This window comes from Diplodia corticola, assembly GCF_001883845.1.
Source record: "Diplodia corticola strain CBS 112549 chromosome Unknown scaffold88, whole genome shotgun sequence".
NCBI classification, from domain to species: Eukaryota; Fungi; Ascomycota; class Dothideomycetes; order Botryosphaeriales; family Botryosphaeriaceae; genus Diplodia; species Diplodia corticola.
Genome location: NW_017971567.1, coordinates 17,614 through 41,039, shown reverse-complemented (window position 1 = coordinate 41,039; position 23,426 = coordinate 17,614). Strand labels below are relative to the sequence as shown.

Sequence of the window (23,426 nt, the reverse complement as noted above, 5' to 3'; positions counted from 1 at the left end):
GACCGAAGGTGGGTGTTGCTAATTCCGAGCTTCCCAAATTTGCAAACCCGCAACATCGACATTTGCGGCACCTTGCTCGCGCGCCAGCTTGGGCCAACACCAACACCGTCCACGCCCGCACCCGCAACCGCTGCAAGATTCGAGCTGACATGCAGTCCTACAGGCCTGGAGGCGAGCGCTACGCACCGCCCTCGGCGTCGACCTACCGTCCCGCGAGATCTCCGCCGCCGCGCGACAGTTACCGTTCCACGCGCTCGCCGCCACGCCGACCTCCTCCAGCCGACTCGTATGTGCCCTCGTCCAGCAGAGCTCCGCGCCCTCGAAGCCGATCGCCCGTATACCGGCGTAGGTCTCGCAGCCCTCGTGGAGGATACATCAGGCCCGAGAGTGATACGTGGAGGGCTCGTCCCAGGTCGCCGCCGCCTCGCCGAGACTACTCCCCCAGGCGTGACTATTCGCCCAGACGCGACTATTCTCCGCGTCGCGACTTCTCGCCCCGGCGCAGGGACTTTTCTCCCCGGCGCGATTATTCACCGAGGCGGAACTACTCCCCTCGCCGGGAGGATTACAGAAGGGACACTCGTGCGCGGTCTCCGGTTCGTGATTATGCAGACACCGGCTACGACAGGCCTTCACCACGACCAGTGAGGGAGAGGTCGCCGCCACCATTGAAGAGGAGTAGGGATGTGTCTCCTGTGGGTAGTCGCGGTCGTTCGCCTCTACCTGCGCCCAAAAGGGAGAGGCTGGCGTCGCCGCCGCCGAGGGCTGCTCGTTACGAAGAACCCAGGCCAAGAGCCTACAGGTAAGTCTCCAAAAAAAAATAAAAAAAATAAAAATACGTTGCTAAACACAAACAGCCCTCCACGTCGCACGTACTCGCCGCCGCGCGACCGGAGCTACCGCCCACGTTCGCGGTCGCCTCCCCGCCGTGAAGAGCAAGTCGAGCCTTATGGTGCTGATTCTTGGAGGCGCCGTTCGCCCTCACCACCGAGACCTGCAGCGTATGACGCTGGCGTGAAATCGGGTCGCGAATCCGTGGCTTCCTCGCGTCGCTCTTCTCCTCCAGTCCATCCCAGCAGGCTTGGGCTATTGCCTGAGGAGCGTCCTCCTGCTGAGCACTTCTCTCCACGCCCACGCTCGCCGTTCCGCCCACGCTCAATTGAACGCGAACGTTCCCCTCCACCACCCCGTCGTGATCCACCGGTACCCATCCGCGAGCGCGAGCCGTTCCCCAATGGCAGCCCTGCTCCTCTTGCCCCTGCTCCTCCAACTGGTCCGCGTAACGGAGACCCCTCTTTTGCACGCGCTCCTCCCACAGGGCCCGCGTCAACTACGCCACGCAATTTCGCATACCCTGCCATGTCACCACCCTCGGGCCCGGCATCTAACGTCCCCATATCTGCTCATGCTCGTCCCGGCAACCCCATCCTCTCGGCACCATCTCGTCCACGTGGCGGCGGTAGAGGTGGCTTCGGCGGTGGCCCTCCAAGAGATTTCCAGCCTTACGAGAACACAGGCCCCAGCCCACCTTTGGGGCCTCGTCGCGGTTCTGCCAACTGGGGCCCTCGTGGTGGAGCCTTCGGCGGTCCTCCATCCGGTCCGCGTGGTGCCGCACCCCCCTTCCGCGGCTCGTTGAACAGCACGTCCACCACGTACCCCCGCACCCAGCGTTTCAACAACCCCACGCCCCCCACCGGTCCTGCTGCCGCTGCCCCGGCCATCGGCGGCCCTGTGATCCCGACCGGTCCCGCCATCCCCACGGGCCCGGCCGGCACGGCGAGCCTCAACACGACCAACAGCGCCGTCGCCGCCCATCTGTCGGACTTGCCGGCGATCGTGCCCGGCGGCATCCGTCAGAAGGACCTTTACGACGGCGGCCGTCTGCAGAAGCTGGAAGACGAGGCGCGCAAGCTGCGCGAGCAGATTGCGGAAAAGGAGGCGCTGGGACGGAGGGGCAAGAGGGAATGGGAGCGGCTGGAGAGGGAGGGGGAGACTTTCGTCCTGAGGGCGGATCTGGCGGACGAGCATCTCAGGAGCTTGAATGGAGAGGGAGAGCTGGGCGGCGCTGCGTTCTAGAACCCCGTTGATACTAAGGGTTCTGGAGGACGCGAATCAAGCGAGATGGGAACGGAGAGCAAGCATTGTTCGATGCTCTTGGTAATGACTTTTTGGAGGTGGTGGTCGGATCGACTTCTTTTTTCGGGCTTCATGTGACTGCTTTTTTTCTTTCTTTCTTTTCTATCAGGTACCGTTGCTCTTCCTCCCCTTTGATCGACATCGGACATCATGCAGGCACGGTGCTTCAGGCGTTGACCATTTCCGGTCATTTTTTTTTTTTTTTCATCTCCATCAGTCATCATGAGCAGCACAGCGATCGGCGAAAGTGCGGGATTCAAATTGGCGGGGGGGGGGAAGGCTTCAATCAGTCATATCGTTTGAACCGCAAAGTCATGGCAAGGGAGGGACTCAAAAAAGGAAAAACCGTTTCTATATCTGGATTTAATTTCATGAACGATCGAGAGGGGAGTTGGGGAAAAAAATCAATAAAAGCGTCAATGATGATGGTCAGCATCGCGAATGGCGAAAGTCTTTTGGTTGGGATGTCTTCTTCCTGTCTTCTCTTCTATCTCCTCTGTAGACTATTTGGGCTGGAAGGAGGAGGAGGTGTTGACGGTGTGAAGTTAATTGTGATGAGGGAGATGTGAAGGTAGAGAAGTGATTGATGGAATAATGAGTGGGATGAATAACTCCATGCCTATGGCTTTCCGGAACTCTGGTGCTTTTCTTCCCCTTCTTCTGCTGGCTTGTATAACCTTTGCTCATCCCGTCTTCACGTTGGAGGATGCTCGATCAGTGATGATGAGGGACTTCGAAAGCATGCTCGTACCTCTCGGAGTCCATTGGAACTGGCGATATCTGTTGCTCGCGGATATGGGATTACTGGAATATCCATATCGATCTATTCCGGGCCTCTTTCCAGCCTTCTTGCCGCCATCACTGCACCACCAAAGCTACAACACCAACTTGATGTGATCCAGTCCCAAAGTCTAGAAACTGTCTTCTTCGTCACTATTCCTCCATCTCACTCAGAGCAGCGTCCGCTCGAGCCGAGATCGCAGGATGGCAAACACTACAATAGCCAGGTGTTCGACTTACTCGGTGGCTTCTGTTGGACCTCGCCATCATGTATAATCATCTCGTTGAGGATGATCGTCATCATCAACCCAACAGGGTCCTATTCAGCAACGTGTTATCATGAACAATACCCTTGTTGGGTACCCCTTTCTTCGTTCATCTATATAAACACCACGTAGTAGTAGCATTTAATAGATCATGCAGTCAAACAGCTTCTTTACTGGGACCGGTTGATGTTGGGGCGTGATAGGGGGGTGGGTGGGCGGTTTGGGATGGCCCTGAAGGGGCTGGCTAGGGGAGGATGATGCCCGCGGCGCAGCTCAGTGCACTTTGCTGTGTTTTGGTGAGAGACTTCGGGCGGCGTGGCGGTTGATCTGATGAAGCGTTGCCGTGTCGATGTGCTCGGGCATAGGTCAGTTTGAGGTGCTAATTGCCGCAGGTCCTGCTAAGCTGTGCTGCAACGAACTCAAGCCTGGTTCTCACCCTGGCAGCCAGACGCGCTACTCTGGATCAGAACTAATAGTAACCACTTACTCTCCGCGGCCCAGATCTGCGGCCTGACTGCGGCTCTTCAGTATTAACTGGTCCTGATGATGTAGATCCATGGTTGGGCTTGATGGTATAGAGCGGCCCGACGAGGGACTGAGGCTTTTTGTCTGCATAGTACGCACACTAGCTCTCATTCTTGTTATTCGGAGCCGGAATTGACGTGAGATAGGTTGCGATTTCTATCAGCTTCCATCTTCCCTGAGCAGAGAAGACAGGTAGGTCAGAATCTTACTCCCGCACTAGAAGAGGCAATTCCATAGCGTAGGACTTTGAAAGAAAAGCTCAATGATATGGACGATGAATGTGAGGGGTATGGCGATGGCGGGAAATACAGCGACGTGGGATTCGGATGTCGAAAGGGAGGAACGCGATGCTGGTGCTTGCCAATGCTTTGGAATGCTTCGGTATGGAAGAGGTGAGCATGCGTGACTTTTTGGCTGGATGTGGAGCACAATCGGGTGATACGCGCGGTCATTAGAGGTGAGTTATGTAAACGATTGCATTCCTCGCCATCGGGAGTGTCCATTTTCAAGCACACCGTCATGCGTGGGCGCCAGCAAGAGCAGTCTAGGCCCTTTCATGCAAGCACGAAGACACGAAAAAACTGACGGAGTGGTGTTTGACAACACGAGCAACTGCATTCGTCGAGGGAAACCCGCATCGCTTATTTCCGGCCTGCATCCCCGGTATTCCCTACAACATCATTCGTCAATGCAGTGTCGTTTCCCCCCACTCGCGAGCTTCGCCCGAGATTTCTCGCGTTTCCGTTATCATTATTACTTGCATGCGGCGCAGCCAGCTAGTTGGGTATGTTCGCATGGGCTGCATTAACATCCTGCAGGCCAAGGCCGAGGATGGGGCCCTCGCGCTGTTTCCATTCGCCCGCCGCCAGGACGGAAAGGCAGACAGGTCCCCGGTTTTCTGTCTTCTGCTTTCCAGATGCAGAGGTCAGCGCACTTCGTCTCCGCGTCGATGGTATGTGTGCTTCGATACCGTTTGTTTTTCTCGCTCCATGCATGGGGCTGATCGGGGGGCCCACACTGTCTCGCGTTTCTGGGGTTGCGGATTACGGGTTGTGGGTTCTCGGCTTTTGTGGATCTGAATATGCGGGCGGCAGCTTTGGGAGGCCACGGACATGATCGGCGGGGTTGGCGTGACGCTGGGCTCTCCAGTCGGGCTTTAGGCCATGGTCATGACCCATCGTGGAGGTGTAGTAGCAATGCGGCGCAGAAGTCGTTCGATCAGCCATTGAGCAGCAGGGTGACTGTACATGAGGAGGAAGTAGTTGATCGCCGCCATCCCCGGTTTGCAGCCGCGTCGGGCTGAAGTGATCTGTCGGGGGCGAACAAGTCGTATCTTTCAGCCACCGGAGACCACGCCTACCCCTCTCTCGCACCTGCACGGCATCCCTCACGCATGCAGTGTGATATGCACCGGTCACTCGCGCCTCACACACAAACCTTGCTTCTTTCACGTGCCGACCAGCAAGCAAGAAACGTCGTAAACGCCGTGACGCCATAAGTCCAAGCCGCTTTGCCATCCACACCATGTTCTCCCCAAGGCACGCTACACATCATCATGCATGAAGCATCGCGATAACCTAAAGAAAATTCTCCTATCTAGACCCTCATCCTCTTGCTGGCCATTCACCTTGCTGGAAGGATTGTCGAGCTCCACACACCAACTACTCCCGAGCTAACGTACTCTGTGGCTCGGCGGCGTCGAATGGAAAGCTTATTTTGATGTCTTCTGATCACGCACATATCGCCCACATATTCGTCGCCCCTCTACATCAGTGGTACTACTAGTCTTGAGGACCAAATCGGTAGAAGCAATAGCAGCCGAAGGAGAAGTGTGAAGAACAAAAAAGCACTCACCGGGCCGATTCAGAAGACTTGGGCACCGTTTTGGATGGAGTCTAACGGGAAAGAGGAGAAAGGTCTTGCTACCTTCGGAGCTTCCATGTCTATCAAGGACACAATAAAAGCCTCTGAAGAAGGGAGGCAAATGCCGGTTTACCTCGTCAGGATTGGGCCGTGTGCGCGTTCCAGTCGATCTTTTGCAATTAGATATCAGTGCAAAGTATGGCGTTGCGAAATTATAAACGTGGAAGTCTGTCATGATGACGTAAAGGAAACCGACTGTATGACTAAATAATCGTGCGAGATAATAATCATGCAGCATGCGTGATTACTCGCTGAAGGTAATAATGAAGCCTCTATCAAGGGATAGCAGAATTGAGACGCATGACATCAAGCATAGTGGAACGTCGATGTATAGCGTCGCTAGCGTCGCTACTTTTAGAAGCAAAAGGCCACAAGAAGGAGACGGATGGTTCAAAACCTCAGTCTTGGTGGAATCGACGAGAGCCCAAACCCAGGGATCTATCTCTTGTTTTCTTTCATGTGGCTAGCTAGCCCCGTGTAAGTTCCTCGACTCGGGCTTTCGTGTTGCCAAGAGGCATTCAGAAAAGATGCATACCGGTACGCCAGTGTTAAGCGCAAACCCTGGCTTTACGCGAACCCTGTCTTTACGGCGAGCAGGCTCATCACTCCTCCAAATCACCTTGAGCAGAAATCGCGCGGGATGAGAGCCGGGCCCCAGGGTGAGCAGGCCGGGGCTATGCAAATTTGCCAGTGGTGAAATATGTTCTCCCTCGTTTCGATCCATGTTACGAAGAATCGAGCGTTCGTGGCGGTGCAGGCACGTTGATCGACGCGGGGAACCACACAAAGATGCCGAACGATATTGGGCACCGGCAAATGGCCCACGCACTTCGGGAAAGTCCAGCCCGGGACCCAAGGGCGGCGGACATGCAAAAGCTGATCCAGCGGTCGCGCAGCAACGCCGGCTCATAGTCTGATCATTCTTCTCAGGTTCGACGGCTGTCCCTGATACTGCCAAGGCGCACACCCGAGGAAGAGGAAAGAAGGGCGGGCAATATTCAGAACGCAGAGCAGCTCGCCATCTTCCGCCACTGTGCCCCGTGACGCCCCGATGACGCAAACATGGCAGAGGCTGCCTGGTGGTCAGGCCAGCGCCGGAGAGCCCCGGCGCCCGAGTCGGGAAATCTGGTGCAAACGCGGGGAAGTTCGGTGGGGACGACGCGATCTCTCCGAAAGAAGCGCCATGCCACAGGACAATGGCATTGTAGCCGCCCGCAAGCAGGAGAAAAGAAGGGAAGGAGCGACCCGGGCGGCCGCTGCGTGCACAGCCGATGACATGCGACGCATCGGCGGCAGCATCTGGGTAGCTTTTCCCTGGGCTCCCGGCCGGAGAAAACAGAGCGTCGACCATGATCTGCGCTCGGACCCAAGCCCAAGATCGGGGGCATCGGGAGCATCGACCCGCTGGCGCCAACCGCAGACGACGCCACGATGTACATGGCCCTCTTATCAGACCGGAATCGACTCTCTGTTGCGAGCGACCAAGGAAGGAGACGGGGGTGAAGAATCCGTGTACGCGAGCGAAACATGGAACCCAGTGTTGGCTTCCGACTGTGCGCCTATCACAGACGGCGAGAGCCCGTTAGCCTTCCGGTGCAGGCGTTGGATTGGCTTGGTGCGGGCCCGAAAACGGCTGCGGACGGGAGCGTTAGGCCGCTGGCTGGACGCTGGCTGGACGCTGGCTGGACGCAAAAAAGGCTCTTGGACATGGTGCGAGGCCGACAGCATCGCCGGACATGCGTCCGCTGCAGCACACTCTGAGCATGGCCATCGAGCGACCCACCTTGGGGGGGCTTGCCTCAGAGCGGGTTTGTTGGGAAGGATTGGCAGGTACCAGCACTAGCTTTCCGGCAGCCCTGAGAGCCGCACTCTCTGGCACGCATTGTCTTCAGTCGACGTCGAATGAAGGCCACCACCACCGCGCTTCCAGGTACCGCACAAGGGTCCGCCAGCATGCAGGATGCGTTATCGGTCGTTGAGGAATGCGGGTAATGCGGCGCGTGCGTGCCAATCACAGCCGTATGCGCGCCCGCCCCCGACCGCGCTTGATGCAAGAATAGGGCCACAACCCCAGGCCACATTCTGCACTGCCGTGTCCGTTGCAGCATCCAGATTTCCTACCGCAATATCAAGCCCGTTATTGCATCCATTGGTGACGACGCCCGCCCGCCGCCATGGATACAGCGTTTGTCAGCCGCCGCGCCCTTTGGCTTCAGACAACAGCACCGTCCGAGCACCGCACTGTACTGGTACTTCCTGTCTGCCGTTGCTGCACCTCTCATTGCGATCGTCCGTTGCATAGAGTGCTGCGTGCCGCTGGCGGACCTGCCCGCGTGCGCCGCGGGACGTCGTCCTCCGCGCAGGCAGCTGGCATATCTCGATGCATGCCAGATGCTGAAGAAGCCATTGAGCAGCCGCAAGCTCGCGGGGCGGCTGAAGACGCCCGTCTCCGCCTCCGCCTCGGCCTGCCAAGCCGATGCCGGGGCTCTGTCAGCACAGGACCGGCAGGGCGCGGCCTGGTGTGGAGTTGTGGGGGTGCTGTTCAAGACGGCCGGCGGGGCAGCTCGCACGACGGTCGCGACGAAGCATACGTAGTACGTCAGCTTGCGGCGGCGACGGGGCAGGGCGCTTGCCACAGGGAGTGCTATCCTGGCGCATCCGCGGTGCTGAGGGTTCTGTGGGCGATACGGGGCCATGGTCGGATGGCGCGTCTCTCTTGCGCTCTGGTGTGGGCAGTTGAAAGCGGAAAGGTCTGGGGCTTATCTCGCGTTGGACCCGCCCAGAAACCAGCCTCAGCATGCACCTGGGTAGGCTGGCGCTCCCAGGTCTCGCTACCTCGCCCGCGAGTCCGCGGCGCTGGGACGGCTGCCCGTGGCGGACAGGAGCATCGCCGCGGCGCCAGCACGCAGAGACGGGCACAGCGCGCGAGCTGGAGGCCGGCGGGGAGGCGAGCGGCGCTGGGACGGGCTGCGCAAGGGCGAGGTGCCGGCGGATGAGGTCGCAGTACTGACCTCAACGGCAGGCGTGCCGCTGCAGGCGGATCCGGGAAGGTCGTTGCTCGCGCGCGCTCCGGCGCCCCAGCGGCCAGCGCGCAGATTCCACGGCCAAGGGTTTGCGCGGGCGAGTCCGTCTGGCCCGCTTGGGCAGAGCTTGGGCAGAGGCCCAATCAGCGGCGGCGCGAAGGCGAAGGAGGCATGCTGGACGGCGGCGGGGGTGCCAGGGCGTCAGATGGAGGCGCTGCAGGCTGATGCGGCGCCTTACTGCGTTGCTGCTAGCGGCGAGAAAGGGCCTCCTCTCCGCACAGCGGCGATCACTATAGATGGCGACGTCGAGCAGGCAGGCCGACCACCGGGCGCCGTGACGACAACGGCACCCGTCTTCACACCACCGCCAGCCCAGTCCCGGCCGCCAGCCAGCCAGCTATAACACCGCCGGCAGCCCGTCGGCAGCCCGCCCTGCGCCCTCGCCCCGGCCGTCTCTTCGGCGAAATCGCAATATTGCCTCCAGGCGCGCATCCTAAAAAGGGTTTCGTCGACTGGACCACGCACGCGGGCACCGGCAGCCTATCGCCTGCCACCTTAACCAGCAACGCACCCACCCACAACCCACACACACCTCATCGCCTTCACCTCCAACGTACGCTTGCCTGCTCCTCCACCCACCGCTCCTCTCCGCCCCCGTCTCTGCCATGCCCGCGTAGTGACGCCGACAGCAGCACAGCAGCCCGCAGCCCGCAGCCCGCAGCCCGCAGCCCCTCGCGGCCCCGACCGAGCAGCTACTGGTCCGTCGGCGCATTCGCACGTTCTCGAGGGCGGGCCCAACCCAGTTCGCGCGCCTCGACCCTGCGCTCCGACGCCGCCGCCGCCGTGCGACGCGCCCTAAGCCCTTCCGCTGGCAATGGCGACCGACGACTCCTACGTCCCGCACATCTTCGACGACGACAACATGGCCGAGCACTGGGCCACCGACCCGCAGATGTTTGACTCGACCGGTCTCGAGCCCGACCTGTCCGACATGGGCGGCGAGGCAGCCTTCGACTACAACCAATATCTCAACAACGACGCCTTTTCGTCTCCCGCCCGGACCCAGTCTGCCATGCCGGGCTATCCATCGCCCGCCAAGGCCTTCGCCGCCCGCAGCGACCACACGCCTGCTCCGCTGCAGTCACAGTCCGCCGCCCTGCAGCCACGCTCGCAAATGTCGTCGTCGCCCGCAAGCAGCTCGAGCCAAGATTCAGCCTCCGAGACGTCTGGCAGGCGCAAGCGGAAGCTGACCTCGTCTGACTCGTCGCCATCACAGTTCTTCGGCGGCGGCGCCGACACCAGCATGGACGAGTGGCACAAGGACTCGATGGCGGGCTTCGACATGCCCCACGCCCACGACTCGATATTCGTCAAGCGTGAGTCTTCGGATTTTCTCAATCTCGAAAATGACGTGGATACGATCGGCAAGACCATGGCCTCGTCTGCCTTCGAAGTTGGCAGCAGTGGCAGCAGTCCTGCCATCTTCACCTGCGGCTCGCCCAACCAGACTGTCGTGCCGTCCAAGTTGGAACAGCACTCGTCCCAAATGCATGCCAACCCTTCGGTGAGTCTTCTGCGCGAACAATGACACTATTTTCACATCTGACTGAAGCAGGCCGATTTCATCATTGGCGCTCGCGACGAGTCGCCCATGTCTGGTATGAGCTCAAGTCATGAACCTTCGCCCGCAGCTGGGATATTTTCAAGTGCGCCTCTTTGGAACGACTCGGGCTACAACTCGGCCTTTCCGAACCATCCGTATGCGAGCGAACTCTCGCCGACTCAGGCACCACTGAATTACCCCCCCGCCGAGGCCATCGTCTTCCCGAATGCCGTCTCCGGCAGGCCCCGCCTGCACATCAGTCAAGAAGGCAGCAAATCGCGAGTCGAAACACAAATCGGCATCAGGCTGATTTTGGATCCCGTGCCGGCCGGAGTCACGAAGCTCCATCTCCCCAGAAACGCAGTTTCCAAGCCCAAGCTATTGGCAAAAGAGATCATCAAGGCGCCCGAGACGCTGGAACTTTTCACATCGCTGGTGTGCGCGAGTGCTATGGAGAAACCCGAGTTGCAAATGCGTGCCCTGAAGCGAGCCAGTAGCTACCAATCGAACGCACGGAAAAGCAATCCACGGCGCTCTTCCCAGACCGACATGCCCGATGACGATCCAGATGACCCCGACAAGCCTGCCAATGGTGGCGAGGTGCGCATTTGCCAGAACTGTGTGCAGCGTGAGCGTAAGCGCGCTGCACGCAAAAGAGTCAAGAAACAAGAAGATGAGGAGGCATGGGCGGAATATGAGAACGAACGGGTCATCGTGTTCAACGACAAAGAGTACAAGGACTGGGGAGCTGTCACACCCCCAAAGGCAGGCGACGTGCCGCAATACTCACCCACCGCGATGCAAATAGAGGTACCCATGCGCATTGCCTGCTACTGTCGCCACCAGGGCGAGAAGAACGGCTTCCGGTGAGTGCCTACCTGGCCAGATGCTGTGCATCTTTGAGGCTAACACTGGTTTCCAGGGTGATCTTCACCATCAAGGATTATCGCGGAAAGGTGATCGCGCAGTCAATGACGAGCCCAATCCTTATCACGGATGATCACAAGACGCAAGGAGGCCCGGTTCCTTCCTCGACTGGAATGCATCCCGACCCGAATCTGCCGTTCACGCCCCTGGGTACCGTGACTGAGCAGCAGCAGGATTTGCAATCCGGGCCGCATCGCAGGCCGTACTTCTCCACCAATGATTTGCAGTCTCTCCAGAACAACTGGACAGGCCCCAAGACCTTTCCAAGACCGACCAACATGTCGCAGGCTACCGTGACTCCCCGAAATCTTTCACGCCAGACGTCGCCAGTGGGTGCGCAAACGGGGCCGAACAAGAAGCGAAAGTCGAGCGCCACCCACCATCACAAGGTCCCTCGAGACCTTGCCATGACCCAGCTGAATCGTGGTGGCACCGCAACAAGCCCCGGAGCGACCGCGGAAGCCATGGCAATGGCAACCACCATGCCCTCGACGTCCATGCCTCAAGGTAGTTCGTACGCAACTGCAAACGACCCTCACTTCATGATGCAGCCCGTCACAATTCCGCCTTACGCTTCTGGTCCCTCCACTCCCGGTAGCAATGCCGGCTATGTCACCCCCAACACACGCTCTGGAAGCATGGACGCTCTGAATTACCCGTTCCTTTCCATGCCGAACTCCACACAGCAGAGCCGTGCTCCAAGCCCATCGCTCGGGAGACAGTCGATGGGTGGCTACAATCCAGCACCAATCCCAGCAAACATGGTCGGAACCCCCATGAACCTGCTGCAATCGCATATGGACTCGCCAGGTCAAGTCACGCTGCCTCCCTCGATTTACAAGGTCACCCCAGGTGAGTATTCCAAGTCCGGAGGAATCGAGATTTCGATCCTAGGCTCCAACTTCACTCGAGATATGGAAATCTATTTCGGAGATACGATTGCAACCACGACCACGTTCTGGAACAACCAGCTTTTGGTCAGCCTGCTGCCTCCCTCGCCCCACCCCGCCGTCGTTCCTGTGACTGTCCGGATGCAGAATGGGTATATCCCTACACCCGGACCTGGTCCTATTGTTTCTTTCAAGTACGTGGACGACGACGACCAGCGCATTTGCGAGATGGCGCTACGCATTCTCTGCCAGAAGCAAAACGGCAATGCGAAGGCGGATGATTACCGCGGCTTCGCGCGCCATGTCGTAACCATGGCCAGCAACCGTTGGACCCAGAACGGTGGTAACATGCAGCAAAGGTTTGATTCCGCTTTTCCGCCGGGAGACACGGAGGAAATACTCCTCCGATACTTGGATTTGGTCGACATGGACGACAGCCCTCATCTACCGCGCTTCAACATGAAGAACAAGACCGGCGCCACGTTCTTGTCGCTTGCCTGCAGTCTAGGATATGGTCGCGTCGTTGCAGGCCTCCTCGCGAGAGGTGCCAATCCCGATACTCGCGATCGTGGAGGCTACACTCCCCTGATGATGGCGGCCATGCACGGCCATGCTCACATCGTGCGCCGTCTAATTGCCAAGGGAGCCGACCCGATGATGCGTAGTCTGCAGGGATATCTTCCATCTGACTTGGCTACTTCTGAGGAGGTGCTCAACGCCCTTCAGCGAGTCACGTCACACAGGCGAACACGCAGCGCTGGCTCCGTGTCCTTCTCAATGCGCAGCAGGGCAAGCAGTATCGCGTCTACTCATTCCGTGTGGGAGTCGTCTTCCCCCAGCTATGTCAGCGAGGCTGAAGCCGACTATGAGGACGAAGGGGAGGAGTCGGAGGAGCCGGTGGAAACCCCGTCAGCGCCTGGCTGGGTTCCTTCGCGTCGTGGCAGTGCCAAGGAAATCCGACCTTTGCCTTTACCTTCGACTGGTCAGCAGGACCAGCCAGCACTACCTGTCGTGGCTGCCATGAACGCATGGAGAGAGAACCTGAGTGTCCAAATCAATCAATTCCAGCAGAACATGCACTGGAACCTGCCTAATCTGCAGCTTCCGGCTCTTCCGCCTCTACCGAACCTTCCGGGTTACCAGGCTCATCCCATGATGCGTCGCATCAGCTCGCTTGTACCACATCGCAGCCCGCCGCGTACGCCGTCGTCCTCTACCGACGGCATGGAAACTCCGTCCGAGTCGAACGGCAATGACTACAAGTGGAAGGACCTGTTCAGCACGCCAGCGGCTCCTCCGGCCTACGAAGAGATATTCCCAGAGAATGCGGACAAGGACACAGATGTCAAGAAGATGTCCGTGGCTCATGCTGTTGCCGATCACCTCCTCGACCAGGCGTGCGTCCAGAAGTTTGACGTTGTGGCTGAGAGCTCAAGTGACGCCACCAAGGGCAGCCTGAACGTCGAGCTTGGCAAGAAGAGCCTCACCAAGGAAGAACAGGACCAGGTCAGAAGGGCCCATGCGCAGAAGCTGAAGCGGATCCGGAGCGATCGCAACCTGTTCTTCATTTGGATCCCACTGCTGCTCATCATTCTGTGTGCAATGCTGCGGAGCAGGCTCCCACAGTTGTGGGCGGCTGCGTCTGCCTTCTTCGGCGCTGTCCAGGAACGAACGACGCCCGGCCGCGTGGTCGAGGTTGCGTAAACCAAAGTGTCTCATTATATTCTCTTTTTCGGAGAAGTTCATGTGTACACGGCGCACGTGGAGTAGGTACCTGGTTAGGGGATTGTGCGTTTTGGTCTGGTTCTTCATTGCGCAACTTGCGTAATAATGCTTTGCACAAATGCGTCGATATTGTTATCGACGACTGTTTTTATCGGTTTATCTGAATAGCGCGGTGTCGGCGGGTGGTTTCCAAAACCGTACGTCTTCTAATTCTCTCCGCCGTCTCCCATTTTGCTCGCTTCCGATACCCTGAAAACCGCGCCGAGGGGAGCTGTGCAGGATTGAAAGATGGAAAAACACTACAGACTGTCTGTACAACAGTCCCTACACTACACACCCTCGCAACAAAAACAAGACCATTTTCACGACATTACTTCCCAAAACAGCATCAATTCTCTTTTTTGTTCACGACAGCAGACATTCTTTTTTTTTGGAGTGGGTAGGATGGGATGGCAAGCAAAGGATGGGTTGGGTGGACGGGGAAGGCGGACAACGGATTGATTCCCATCTCCTTTCGTGTTTGAGATTTAGTTTTTTGCCTCCTCTCGTCTACCTCGGGCAGGGAAAGCAAGTGGCGTTGTCACCATTACTACTACGGAGTTGATGAATCAGAAAGCTTGGTGACACCATTTTATGCTTGTTATGTATATAGATTCCCAGAGGCTTGTTCTTTCTTTCTTTCTTTCTGCTGGAAGATTCTTCTTCTTCCTTGCTTTCTGCCTATCTATTCTTCCTTCAACTGGGAGGGGTGGAGTTTGAGGTCTCTCTGTCTCTGTCTCTCACCGTGTACGTGCTAGCAGGCCTTGCTCGATTTGAGGGGGGTGTTGATGTCATGTCCCGTCTTATGGATTTTCTTTTTCGATGCTGTTTCTCGAACGCTTTCGTGTACGCAGAAAAGTGGGGTTCTATGGTACATGTGTGGAAGGGCGTCTAAAGTGTGTTGCGAGTGGATTCAAATTAAATCTACTGTTTCTAGACTATACTGGCTGTTCTCTCACTCTTTCTCTTTCGCTTTCGCTTTGAAATCTGTCTCTTCGTCATGAGATCGAACGTCATCGAGATCCTCTCGCTCGTGAGTTCCACACAACGGTCAATCCGACCGGATATGTCCAACGTGCTAACACAATTCCCTCGCAGCATCGACTGCACCGACCGACCACCCATCAACCCGGTCCTCTCCCTCCCTCAGCTAGATCCGGCAACCCGCACTAGAATGACGAAATACCTACCTTCTCGCCCTGCCCTGCATTTCCTTTTCTTTTTGCCCTTGCCTGGCGCTGTGAGCGGGGGGGAGGGGGGCTGGATGCAGGTGTGCGGGCGGCGATCTGGTCTCCATCTTTCTTGATTGAAAATTTACCCACACACACACATACACGCATGATCTACGATCCGAACCCATCCTATCTACCCGCCGCCGCACTAATAACAGAAGAGGTATGCAGGGCACGCGTTGTGGTAGGTAGATAGATAGAGTTTCCATGCCAATGGATAGGCACCGTACCACCCCCACACACACACACCACTCTCCTCCTCACTGGCACACGTGTTTCTTGTGTTATGTGTGTGTGCACCCATTCCGATCGAGACACAACCCCCCATCGTATGTGCGTTATCAAGCGTGGGGGGGGAGGGGAGAGAGAGGAAGGAATTTGGAATTCATGCAAGGTACGGGGCGGGCGGGGGGAGGCGAGCTGGCGGAGGAGGATTTTCCTCTCGTACGACTTCTGGCTGGTGGGTAGTGACCGGTGGTAGTTGGGGAGTTAAATTAAACGAATTTTTTTTATTGATTTTTGTTTTCTCTCTGTACTATTTTTCCACAGGACGACGCTCTTCTCTGGTGGACACCCAGGTACATACCCGACGATAACAAGACACGCGGGGGAACCTTTCTTTCCGTTCGCCGGGGGAAGGAGGGGGGGAGGGCCCGCGGGTGCCGCCGCCGCCGAACCTGTGAAAGTTCGGGACAAAACAAAAGGCAAGGAAGGCAGGAGAAGGAGAGGAGGGGGAAGGTGGTAAAGGGAGGGGAGGGGAGTGAACAGCATGGTCTGTGCCGACCCTTGGCGCCGGTGGTGTTGATTGGTGGTGGTGACGACGGCTATCAGTAGCGATGGTGATCATCACGGCGATCGTTTTTCCCTGGTTTACTCAGCGCCGCGCGCACGCCATCGTTATTGTTACCTCTACCCCTCATGGTGTTTTTTTTTTTCGTTTGGAGAGGAGATGACACTTGTCCGTCCGTCTCTTCTCGCCGTCCGTCCGTCCGTGTGTACACTGCTGGCCTTTCCTTTTTTTTTCTAAAAATTCTTCTGGACAGGTGTTCTTTCCGTACGTGATGACTGGTTGTGCTGACGACGACTTTGGTCATCAGGCATCAACCTTTTTCCCCGCGATCGCGACTTGATTGCCTTATTCGGAATGCTGGTGTCACGTGGAGTGGCGCGTGGGGCATCCTCGGTCGCCACAGCAGCAAAAGCGCTTTGACGAGAGGATCTTCCTTCTGTTGTGGAGTGGGTTGGTCATGGCACGGACTCGGATGTCCGCGTGATGGTCGGTCACGGAGGTTCGAGTGCCGAAAGACCTGATGGCTTAGTATTTTTTTTCTTTCGTAGCTCGGTGGCGGCGGTGGCGGACGGTCGGTCGTCGGTGTGGACAGACCGGTCATCAATTGTGGCGTGGCTTGGCATATGAGACGGAGGGAGCCGCGCTGTGGATTTTATTGCCGTCAAGTTGGGAATGAATCCTACGGGGAGATGCATTTGTAAAGTGTAGGCGCTACATCTACATGTGGATGTGGACTTCAATGGTCAACACTAATAGCCAGCAGCGTCACTCAAGAACGCGGGAGGACGAAACCCTACGAAAATCACGTGGGGAAGGGTCACTAAATGTGGTGGAATGAGTCCGATCGTGAGCAGTGATTTCATGTCTGCATCGCCGCTAGCTGCCATCCTGATCGGGTAGTCGAGAAGCGCTACCAAACTGCAGGTGGCACGGACTGCTGAAATGCCAAAACCATCATGTCGATACTGCATAATCGGTGCAACTAAAAGTTATAGTTCTAGAAGTTGATTTGAGAGGAGAGAATGATTTGACAGTCAAGATTGGAGGGTATCGGATTGAGATACAGGTGCTGGTCAATGCTCGTCATCGTTGATGCTCGGTGCTGCTTTCCAACATACTCGTGAATCAGGAGTGCTTTTTCTGGAAATCCAGGGCTGTGCATTTGCCTTTGCGATCCTGAAAACCCAAGCAGAACCTTCTCCAAGTACCATCATTGTTTTTGGGCGTAAAGGGGATAGATTCCCTATTACGATTACTTGACCAGAAGGTGAAAGTAGTACTGCCTCTTATATGAAGGGGGTCTTTATACCCTAGACACAAGGAAATCTGCAATCGACAGCTGGGATCACATCCTACGCTTCATCACTACCTCCGGGCACCTGCATAAGGCATGTCTTCGGCAATTCTCCATCACCATGTCAACATCTTTGGACCTACGCTCGAATAGTGCTCTTACAAAGCCTTCACTCTAATTCGCCGGCCTCCATCTTGATATCCTTCGTGATATTATCGGATACTTGGCTGTATGGCATCATGGCCTTTGAGATAACAGGTGTCCAGCTAATTTCTAATGAAAGTAGAAGTCAGTGAACTACATGCGGGCCTGATGGTACTTAATCATTATCAAGGAACTCAACGAAAGTAGGACATAGAACTCGTTTATTTCTTAACGATGCAGGACATCATCGGTAAAAACAGTCTATGCCCATCCTCAATTACCTTTCAGGCCGTAGAGACAAACAGTTTACCGCCGCTCTGGCATTGAAATAAACCGGAAATCGGCCAGGAGCCACAGTAGTGTGAAGTCAACGGCGTTGCGAGACAGAAAAAGAGAAAACCAACAGTTTGGCATGATATTCGACAGAAATATCTCTGAGGCAAGCGATTACAACACCAGTTGCATAGTCCTTAACCAAAAGCTAAATAATGCCACTGAAAGACCACTTTTGTAATACGCTCCATCCAGGGCCTACCAACTCTACGACTCGTGACTGGATCGATTCCGCTGATCTAACCTGGCTATGCGCTTTGTCGCTTCGGGCCGTGTGCAGCACATGATAAGCTGACTGACAGGGAGGGTCTCACCGTCTCGTGGCGGGTGCTCCACTCTCGCTGAAGCAGCGGCACAAAAGTAAAGCTTCATTTCGCCTATGCTGATCTTCTGATGAACTGAGAGTGGCTGTTGTCTCTGTAGGCCCTCAGGAGTCCGAAGAACTGGCGTTTCGTGTTTACTAATCCCATTCCAGCTCATCCGTTCGGTTCTCGCCGCTCTACTCAAGTTGCAGCCCTGTGCAGTCAGTAAGAAGCCGCCAAGACGTCAATACGATCCTCCACATCATCATAGTTTTGGTAATGTTGCGCTGTATTGATATAAATTGATGATGTACATACATCATTGTCTGTGACAGCGTCATTGTGTAAGCTCTCCAAGACCAAATGAGCATAGAGATTCCCAAACGGGACAAAGGAGTTGAGGCCGGTGATAAGTTCGATTAAAGTACTCTCCTTTCTCCCGGGGAGGTTATTAGAGTATGTTGGACACCGACGAACTGGACCGAGCCCAGGATATTTAAGTTGACTTTGGACCGCCTCAGCCCAGACACCATCCGGATACACACGACCTCTATCACGACCTGCTCAAAGGGACACGTGATAAAATAGCACGCGACAGCTGGAAACAGACATCACGAGTAGCTCATCATGTGCCGTGCAGCATTTACCAAGCCCATTTGAAAGATGGGACATTCTAGGGTCAGAATAGGCGCCTGCTGACACCGGCCTCACGGTATGTCAAGCGCAGTTGCCATTGCGAAAGTATGCACATCTGACGCTGGCCCCCTCCCCTCCTGACCGCGTGAGTCCGGTGGTGAGGCGTCTGCACTGCCTTTGGAGCGAGGGCAGAACGCTGCTTAAATGCAGAGCCCTTCGCCGAGCTCAATCTCTCTTCATCACTTCACCACTGAGCGTTACAGCGGGAGTGGCCAGCCTATTGAGCTGAGAACTTCTACCAAACGAAATACAGCCGCGTACTTGCGGGCGTTGCGGTGGCTGCGGTCAGACGCAACTTCCGAGAGCCTGGAAGCACAAGCTCTTGGGCCTGATGACTTCTCCTGCTCCTCTACTGATCCGTACCCTCATCACTTTTCTCTGATTTTTCACAACGATACCAGAGATAGTTGGTGCTGCGCATCATCTTCAACTGATGAGCTTCGTCATTATGCCGGTCTCCCTTATTCGTGCTCGAGAATCGCTCTCTCTCTCCACAACACTCCAAAAAGTGCAATGACATGAACTTCCAAGCAGTAGAATGGGTCGTTGAGTAATGAATCCGGAAGCACGGAAATACTGAGGGAGAGTGATTGCCTGATATCTCAACTGAGTTCAAATACCTCAACCAGAGCAACTGACAAGAAAGGTTTCCGGCCACCGGGTAAGGGATTCCCGACACGTGGAAAGAGAGAAAACCCGAGCAGCTGACAAGAAGACTTCACCTTTGGTTGATTTCATGAATATTTACATTTCGTTTAAATACAGCCGCTGTTCCGTCTCATGGCGGTTTGAACCTCTCCCGCCGAACCAAATAGCCGCCCACCATCTAAGCAACGGTAACGGGCTTGCTGGTGTCCAGCTCATGGAAGCGGCGGAGATCCATCTCCTTGTCCAGGAGGGGGATGACGTAGGGGTCGAAGGTCTTCCAGTAAGGGTTCTCCAGGTGGTATTTCTGGCTCTGCATGTCCCCGAATTGAAATAAGTACAGCATCCAGCAGGGGGAGAGAGAGAGGAACGACATTGTTTCGACAGAGGGGGAAAAATGACTTACGCTCTCCTGCTCGTAGCGCTCGACGATGCACCACTTGCGGGGGTCCTTGTGGTCCTGCATGACGTGCCAGCCGACGGTCTCCTTGTCCTTGGAGTAGACTTGCGAAGCCTCAATCAGCTTGTTGCGCAGCTTCTCCTCGACCTCCTTGCCCTCCTTGGCGTAGAGGTGGACGACGATGGTGTAGACCATTTTTGCTGATTGGTTGTTTCTGACGCAGATCAATCATCAGCTTTTTCCTGCATCCCAGCACATGTCTACGAAAGAAGTCTTGGATTGCAATGGGACCCCGATGCTCTCTACCGCACGCAACGGACAGCCCTCCCGCATCTCTGCCCCCAAAGACAACCGAGTCCCGCAATGCAGACAGGAGGAGGCGGGCAAAAAGAGCTCAAACGACGACAACGATCAATGGCGCCGCCCACCTCCATTGCTCGTGGTCTGATGTCACGTCTTGCCCCTCCTCCGCTGCTCCCAGGCCGCCGGGAGACGCCGCCGCGCACCAATGGGGCAAACGCTCCCGACCGTGACTGAATAAAAGATGGTGGACGAAAGGAGAGAGTAAGACATACCGTGTAGTGATGTGAATTGATGAAAAGATGGGCGCAATGGATGAGAGAGGAGGGGGGGAGGAGGGGTAGATGGAGGGGCAGCGTTGTTTATTAAAGGGCTCGAGCTAAGGCAGGCTCAGCTAGGCCCCACCCGGGTTGCCCGGCGTGCCGTTCCTAGACCCGCAAAATTCCCTGGGGCCTGACGTCGACGCGGGCTTTGTTGTTTTTTTCTGTGGCAGCGAGAACAAGAAGAAGGTGAGGCGGCGCCGCGGTTGGACCGAGAGAAGCTCCGCCCACCTAAGCCTTATGCCATGACGCCTGACGATAAGCATTCAGTAGGACTCGTATTCATATTTCATCTGCCCAGTTGTCCTTCGAGGAGCGCCACGTACAGCGCTCTGAATCCGCAACTTCGACCGAGAACAACAGCCCCCCACCTCCGGAGCATCTGCCATGCTCAGCTGTCAGCCAACCGGAAGCCAGCCAGCCAATTGGAGACCAACAAGGCACCCAGGAGTGAGAAAGGGAAATGACCTGCTGTAGCAAGGCCAGAAACGTGCTAAAACCAGCCAATTCATCTCCTAAAACACATCAAGAAGGGAAGACGAGCCAAGAAAATGGAAAGGATTGTATGAGAATAGAAAATGTCTCTGCGCCCATACTGAACGTTGCCCCATCTGGCTCACCACAAACTTTCTTCCCCCCGCAACGCTATGCAAGAAAGGCCTTTCCCTGACGATCCTCAGGGCATAGAAAATGAAAAAAAATAGTGGTCGGTAGTAGATCAAGAACGCCCATCCAAATCCCTCTGCTCTCTTTGATGCAGAAACGAACCGAGAAATAGGTTTTTGGAACGCAGATTCGAAATCGCCGGCGACGGAAATGCTGCCATGTGCGAAAACTCCGCTGTCGAGAGACAAGAGACATCAACTGGAGAAATAGGCCATCAATCGTTACAAACAATGACCCATCTACATCATGTTCATGAGACCGTTGTTGGCATACGCCATCGGCCTGATCGGCGGGTGCGGCACCGCCTCGAACTTGTGGAAGTCGAGCTTCAGCTCGGGGCCGATGTTGATGTATGCACCCTTGTTTTCCGTGCTGTCGCAGTACTTGGGTGCCGAGAAGACTGTTGCCAGCTGATTAGCTCACCGACACTTGCATGGTATGAACCGATATCCTTACCCGTGATGCACCTTCCGTCATGCTCGACCTCGTAACCCTCCATGCGAACCTCGTGACTTCTGATGATGGCTTCCAGCCCGTTCTTCTCGCAGAATCTCTTGGTGACATCGGGTCCGAATTGCAGACCGACACCTCTCTTGCTGGGGCCCCGACCAGGAGCGGGCTGTGGATCCGTCCACAGCATCTCCATCATCAACCCGCTCTGGCCGGGTTGCCTTTGGTTGTGCCTGTTCAACTTCCTCACGTCGTCCAAGCTAATCGCGTCGTTCGAGAACAGACCACCGTGCAGAACGAAGAACTTCTTGCCAATGAGCGTGGCCAGCGGTAATGCGGAGAAGGACTCCGAGAAGATCTTGAAGACGCGCTCCGTGTACTTGGCGCGGCACTCGCCCTCGAAGCCGTACATGCGGTTCATGTCGTCCGTCTCGTGGTTGCCGCGATTGAGGAAGAAGAGCTTGGGGTACAGCATCTTATACGCGTACAGCAAGAGCGCCACTTCGGTCGACCACGACCCACGGTCGACAAAGTCACCGTTGAAGAGATATGCGTGCGATTCAGACGGGAAGCCATTGAGGCGGAAGATTTCGAGAAGATCGAAGAATTGGCCTGCAATGCCATCAGCCAATGCCGAAGCAGAGCGAATGGTGTAACTTACCGTGAGTGTCACCGCATACGGTAATCTTGGTGCCCTCGGGAACGTCATACTCGACCATGGTGGGCTCGTTGTACACGAGCTCCTTCACAGCGATGATGATCTGGTAGACATATTTCCTGTGGATCTTCTTGCCGTCCTTGAACCTCTGGATCATGTCCTCGATGAATTCCTTGGTCATGTTCGTGCCCTCCATCCTCGCACCGTCATACCCGTCTTCCACGACCATGTTGTCCAGATCGAGGCCCTCGATTGCCGAGGGCGCATCCGAGACCTCGATGGCCTTGAGGAAAGCATCGCGCTTGACGACCTTCTCACATTCGGCGTGCTGCAGCTTCGCGACCTTGTCGTTCGGGTTCTTCTTGACGACGATCTTCCAGTCGCGGAGCGCATCGTGGTGCTTCAGAATGGCCGTGTTGGCGACGGCACGGCGGTAGTATGCCTGTTGGAACGTGGTTCAGCAATGCACTCACGCAACGCTTCCCGCAGAAATGCAATATTCACGCACCTTGACATTGTTCGGGTCGAGCTCGATTGCCTTGTTTGCGTCGACGACGGCGAAACCGTATGCCTCAAGCTTGATGTTGGCCTGGGTGGGACTCTGTCAGCTACTGGTCGCGTGCGCAGTTGCTAGAGGCGGGGAAGCAACAAGCATACCTGGGCGCGGTTGGTGTAGAACGAGGGCTCTTTGTCGTACACCTCAATGGCCTGGGTGTAGAAGTCGATGGCGGCGGGCCAGTCGTGCTCCTTGAAAGCCTTGTTGCCCTTCTCCTTGAGGGCAACGGCGTCCTCTTGAGAACCCATGTTGGAAGGCAGAGACAATAACTGGTTGTTGCTGTCACCGATTCACCGCTGACGCTCGGGCGCGCGCCTAGCTAAGTAAGAAGGCGCGTGGGGTGAAGGCTAAAAGGTGCACGGGGCAAAGCGGAAGGAAGGGCGGGATTGCGCGGGAGCTTGACGCGGCCGGGCAGAATGCAACAGAGCGGAGATCGCAAGAGCAGAGCGCAAGCGGCGGGCGAGGGAAAAAGAAGGACTCGTCAAATTCGAGTAACGGGCTTGGAATGCGATGACGGCGGCGGAAAGAACGAGAAGGCCGAGGCGCGGCCCGTGCTGCTTTCCATCCCGCTTCCATGTGCGGCTCCCCCGAGTGCCAATGCTGTCTCTTTAAGCTCAACCACCAGACGACAACCCTTTGAGCTCGCGCCCGCCGCTCCTCCGTCGACCGCCCCCTCCCTCCTTCTCTCCTTCGGCCTCACAGCGAACCCGCGCCCCTTGAACTGTCCCCCGCTGTACAAACCAAACCGCCACGCGTCCCACCGCAAACGACTCCAGCCAGCTCCACCTACCTACCTGACCTCC

At 56.4% G+C, this 23,426-nt stretch overlaps 4 protein-coding genes across 4 annotated transcripts; 2 read left to right on the top strand and 2 right to left on the bottom strand.

Moving 5' to 3' along the window:
* Positions 1–288: 288 nt before the first annotated feature.
* On the top strand, positions 289–2,076 carry BKCO1_8800010 (serine arginine repetitive matrix protein 1 protein; the record flags this gene model as incomplete). Its single annotated transcript, XM_020279668.1, has 3 exons — positions 289–644; positions 704–802; positions 858–2,076. 3 exons carry the CDS (start codon positions 289–291, stop codon positions 2,074–2,076), a joined length of 1,674 nt encoding a protein of 557 aa, XP_020125462.1.
* Positions 2,077–9,527: 7,451 nt separating this feature from the next.
* On the top strand, positions 9,528–13,777 carry BKCO1_880009 (ankyrin repeat protein; the record flags this gene model as incomplete). The annotated part of the gene is made up of 3 exons (XM_020279686.1): positions 9,528–10,217; positions 10,269–11,122; positions 11,179–13,777. The coding sequence occupies 3 exons, from the start codon at positions 9,528–9,530 to the stop codon at positions 13,775–13,777; spliced, it is 4,143 nt and encodes a 1,380-aa protein (XP_020125454.1).
* A 5,677-nt stretch (positions 13,778–19,454) lies between these two features.
* Positions 19,455–19,868, bottom strand: BKCO1_880008 (antibiotic biosynthesis monooxygenase; the record flags this gene model as incomplete). The annotated part of the gene is made up of 2 exons (XM_020279685.1): positions 19,455–19,586; positions 19,680–19,868. 2 exons carry the CDS (start codon positions 19,866–19,868, stop codon positions 19,455–19,457), a joined length of 321 nt encoding a protein of 106 aa, XP_020125453.1.
* A 1,330-nt stretch (positions 19,869–21,198) lies between these two features.
* Positions 21,199–22,871, bottom strand: BKCO1_880007 (serine threonine protein phosphatase ppt1; the record flags this gene model as incomplete). Its single annotated transcript, XM_020279684.1, has 5 exons — positions 21,199–21,359; positions 21,416–22,021; positions 22,071–22,509; positions 22,576–22,656; positions 22,725–22,871. The coding sequence occupies 5 exons, from the start codon at positions 22,869–22,871 to the stop codon at positions 21,199–21,201; spliced, it is 1,434 nt and encodes a 477-aa protein (XP_020125456.1).
* Positions 22,872–23,426: the final 555 nt, after the last annotated feature.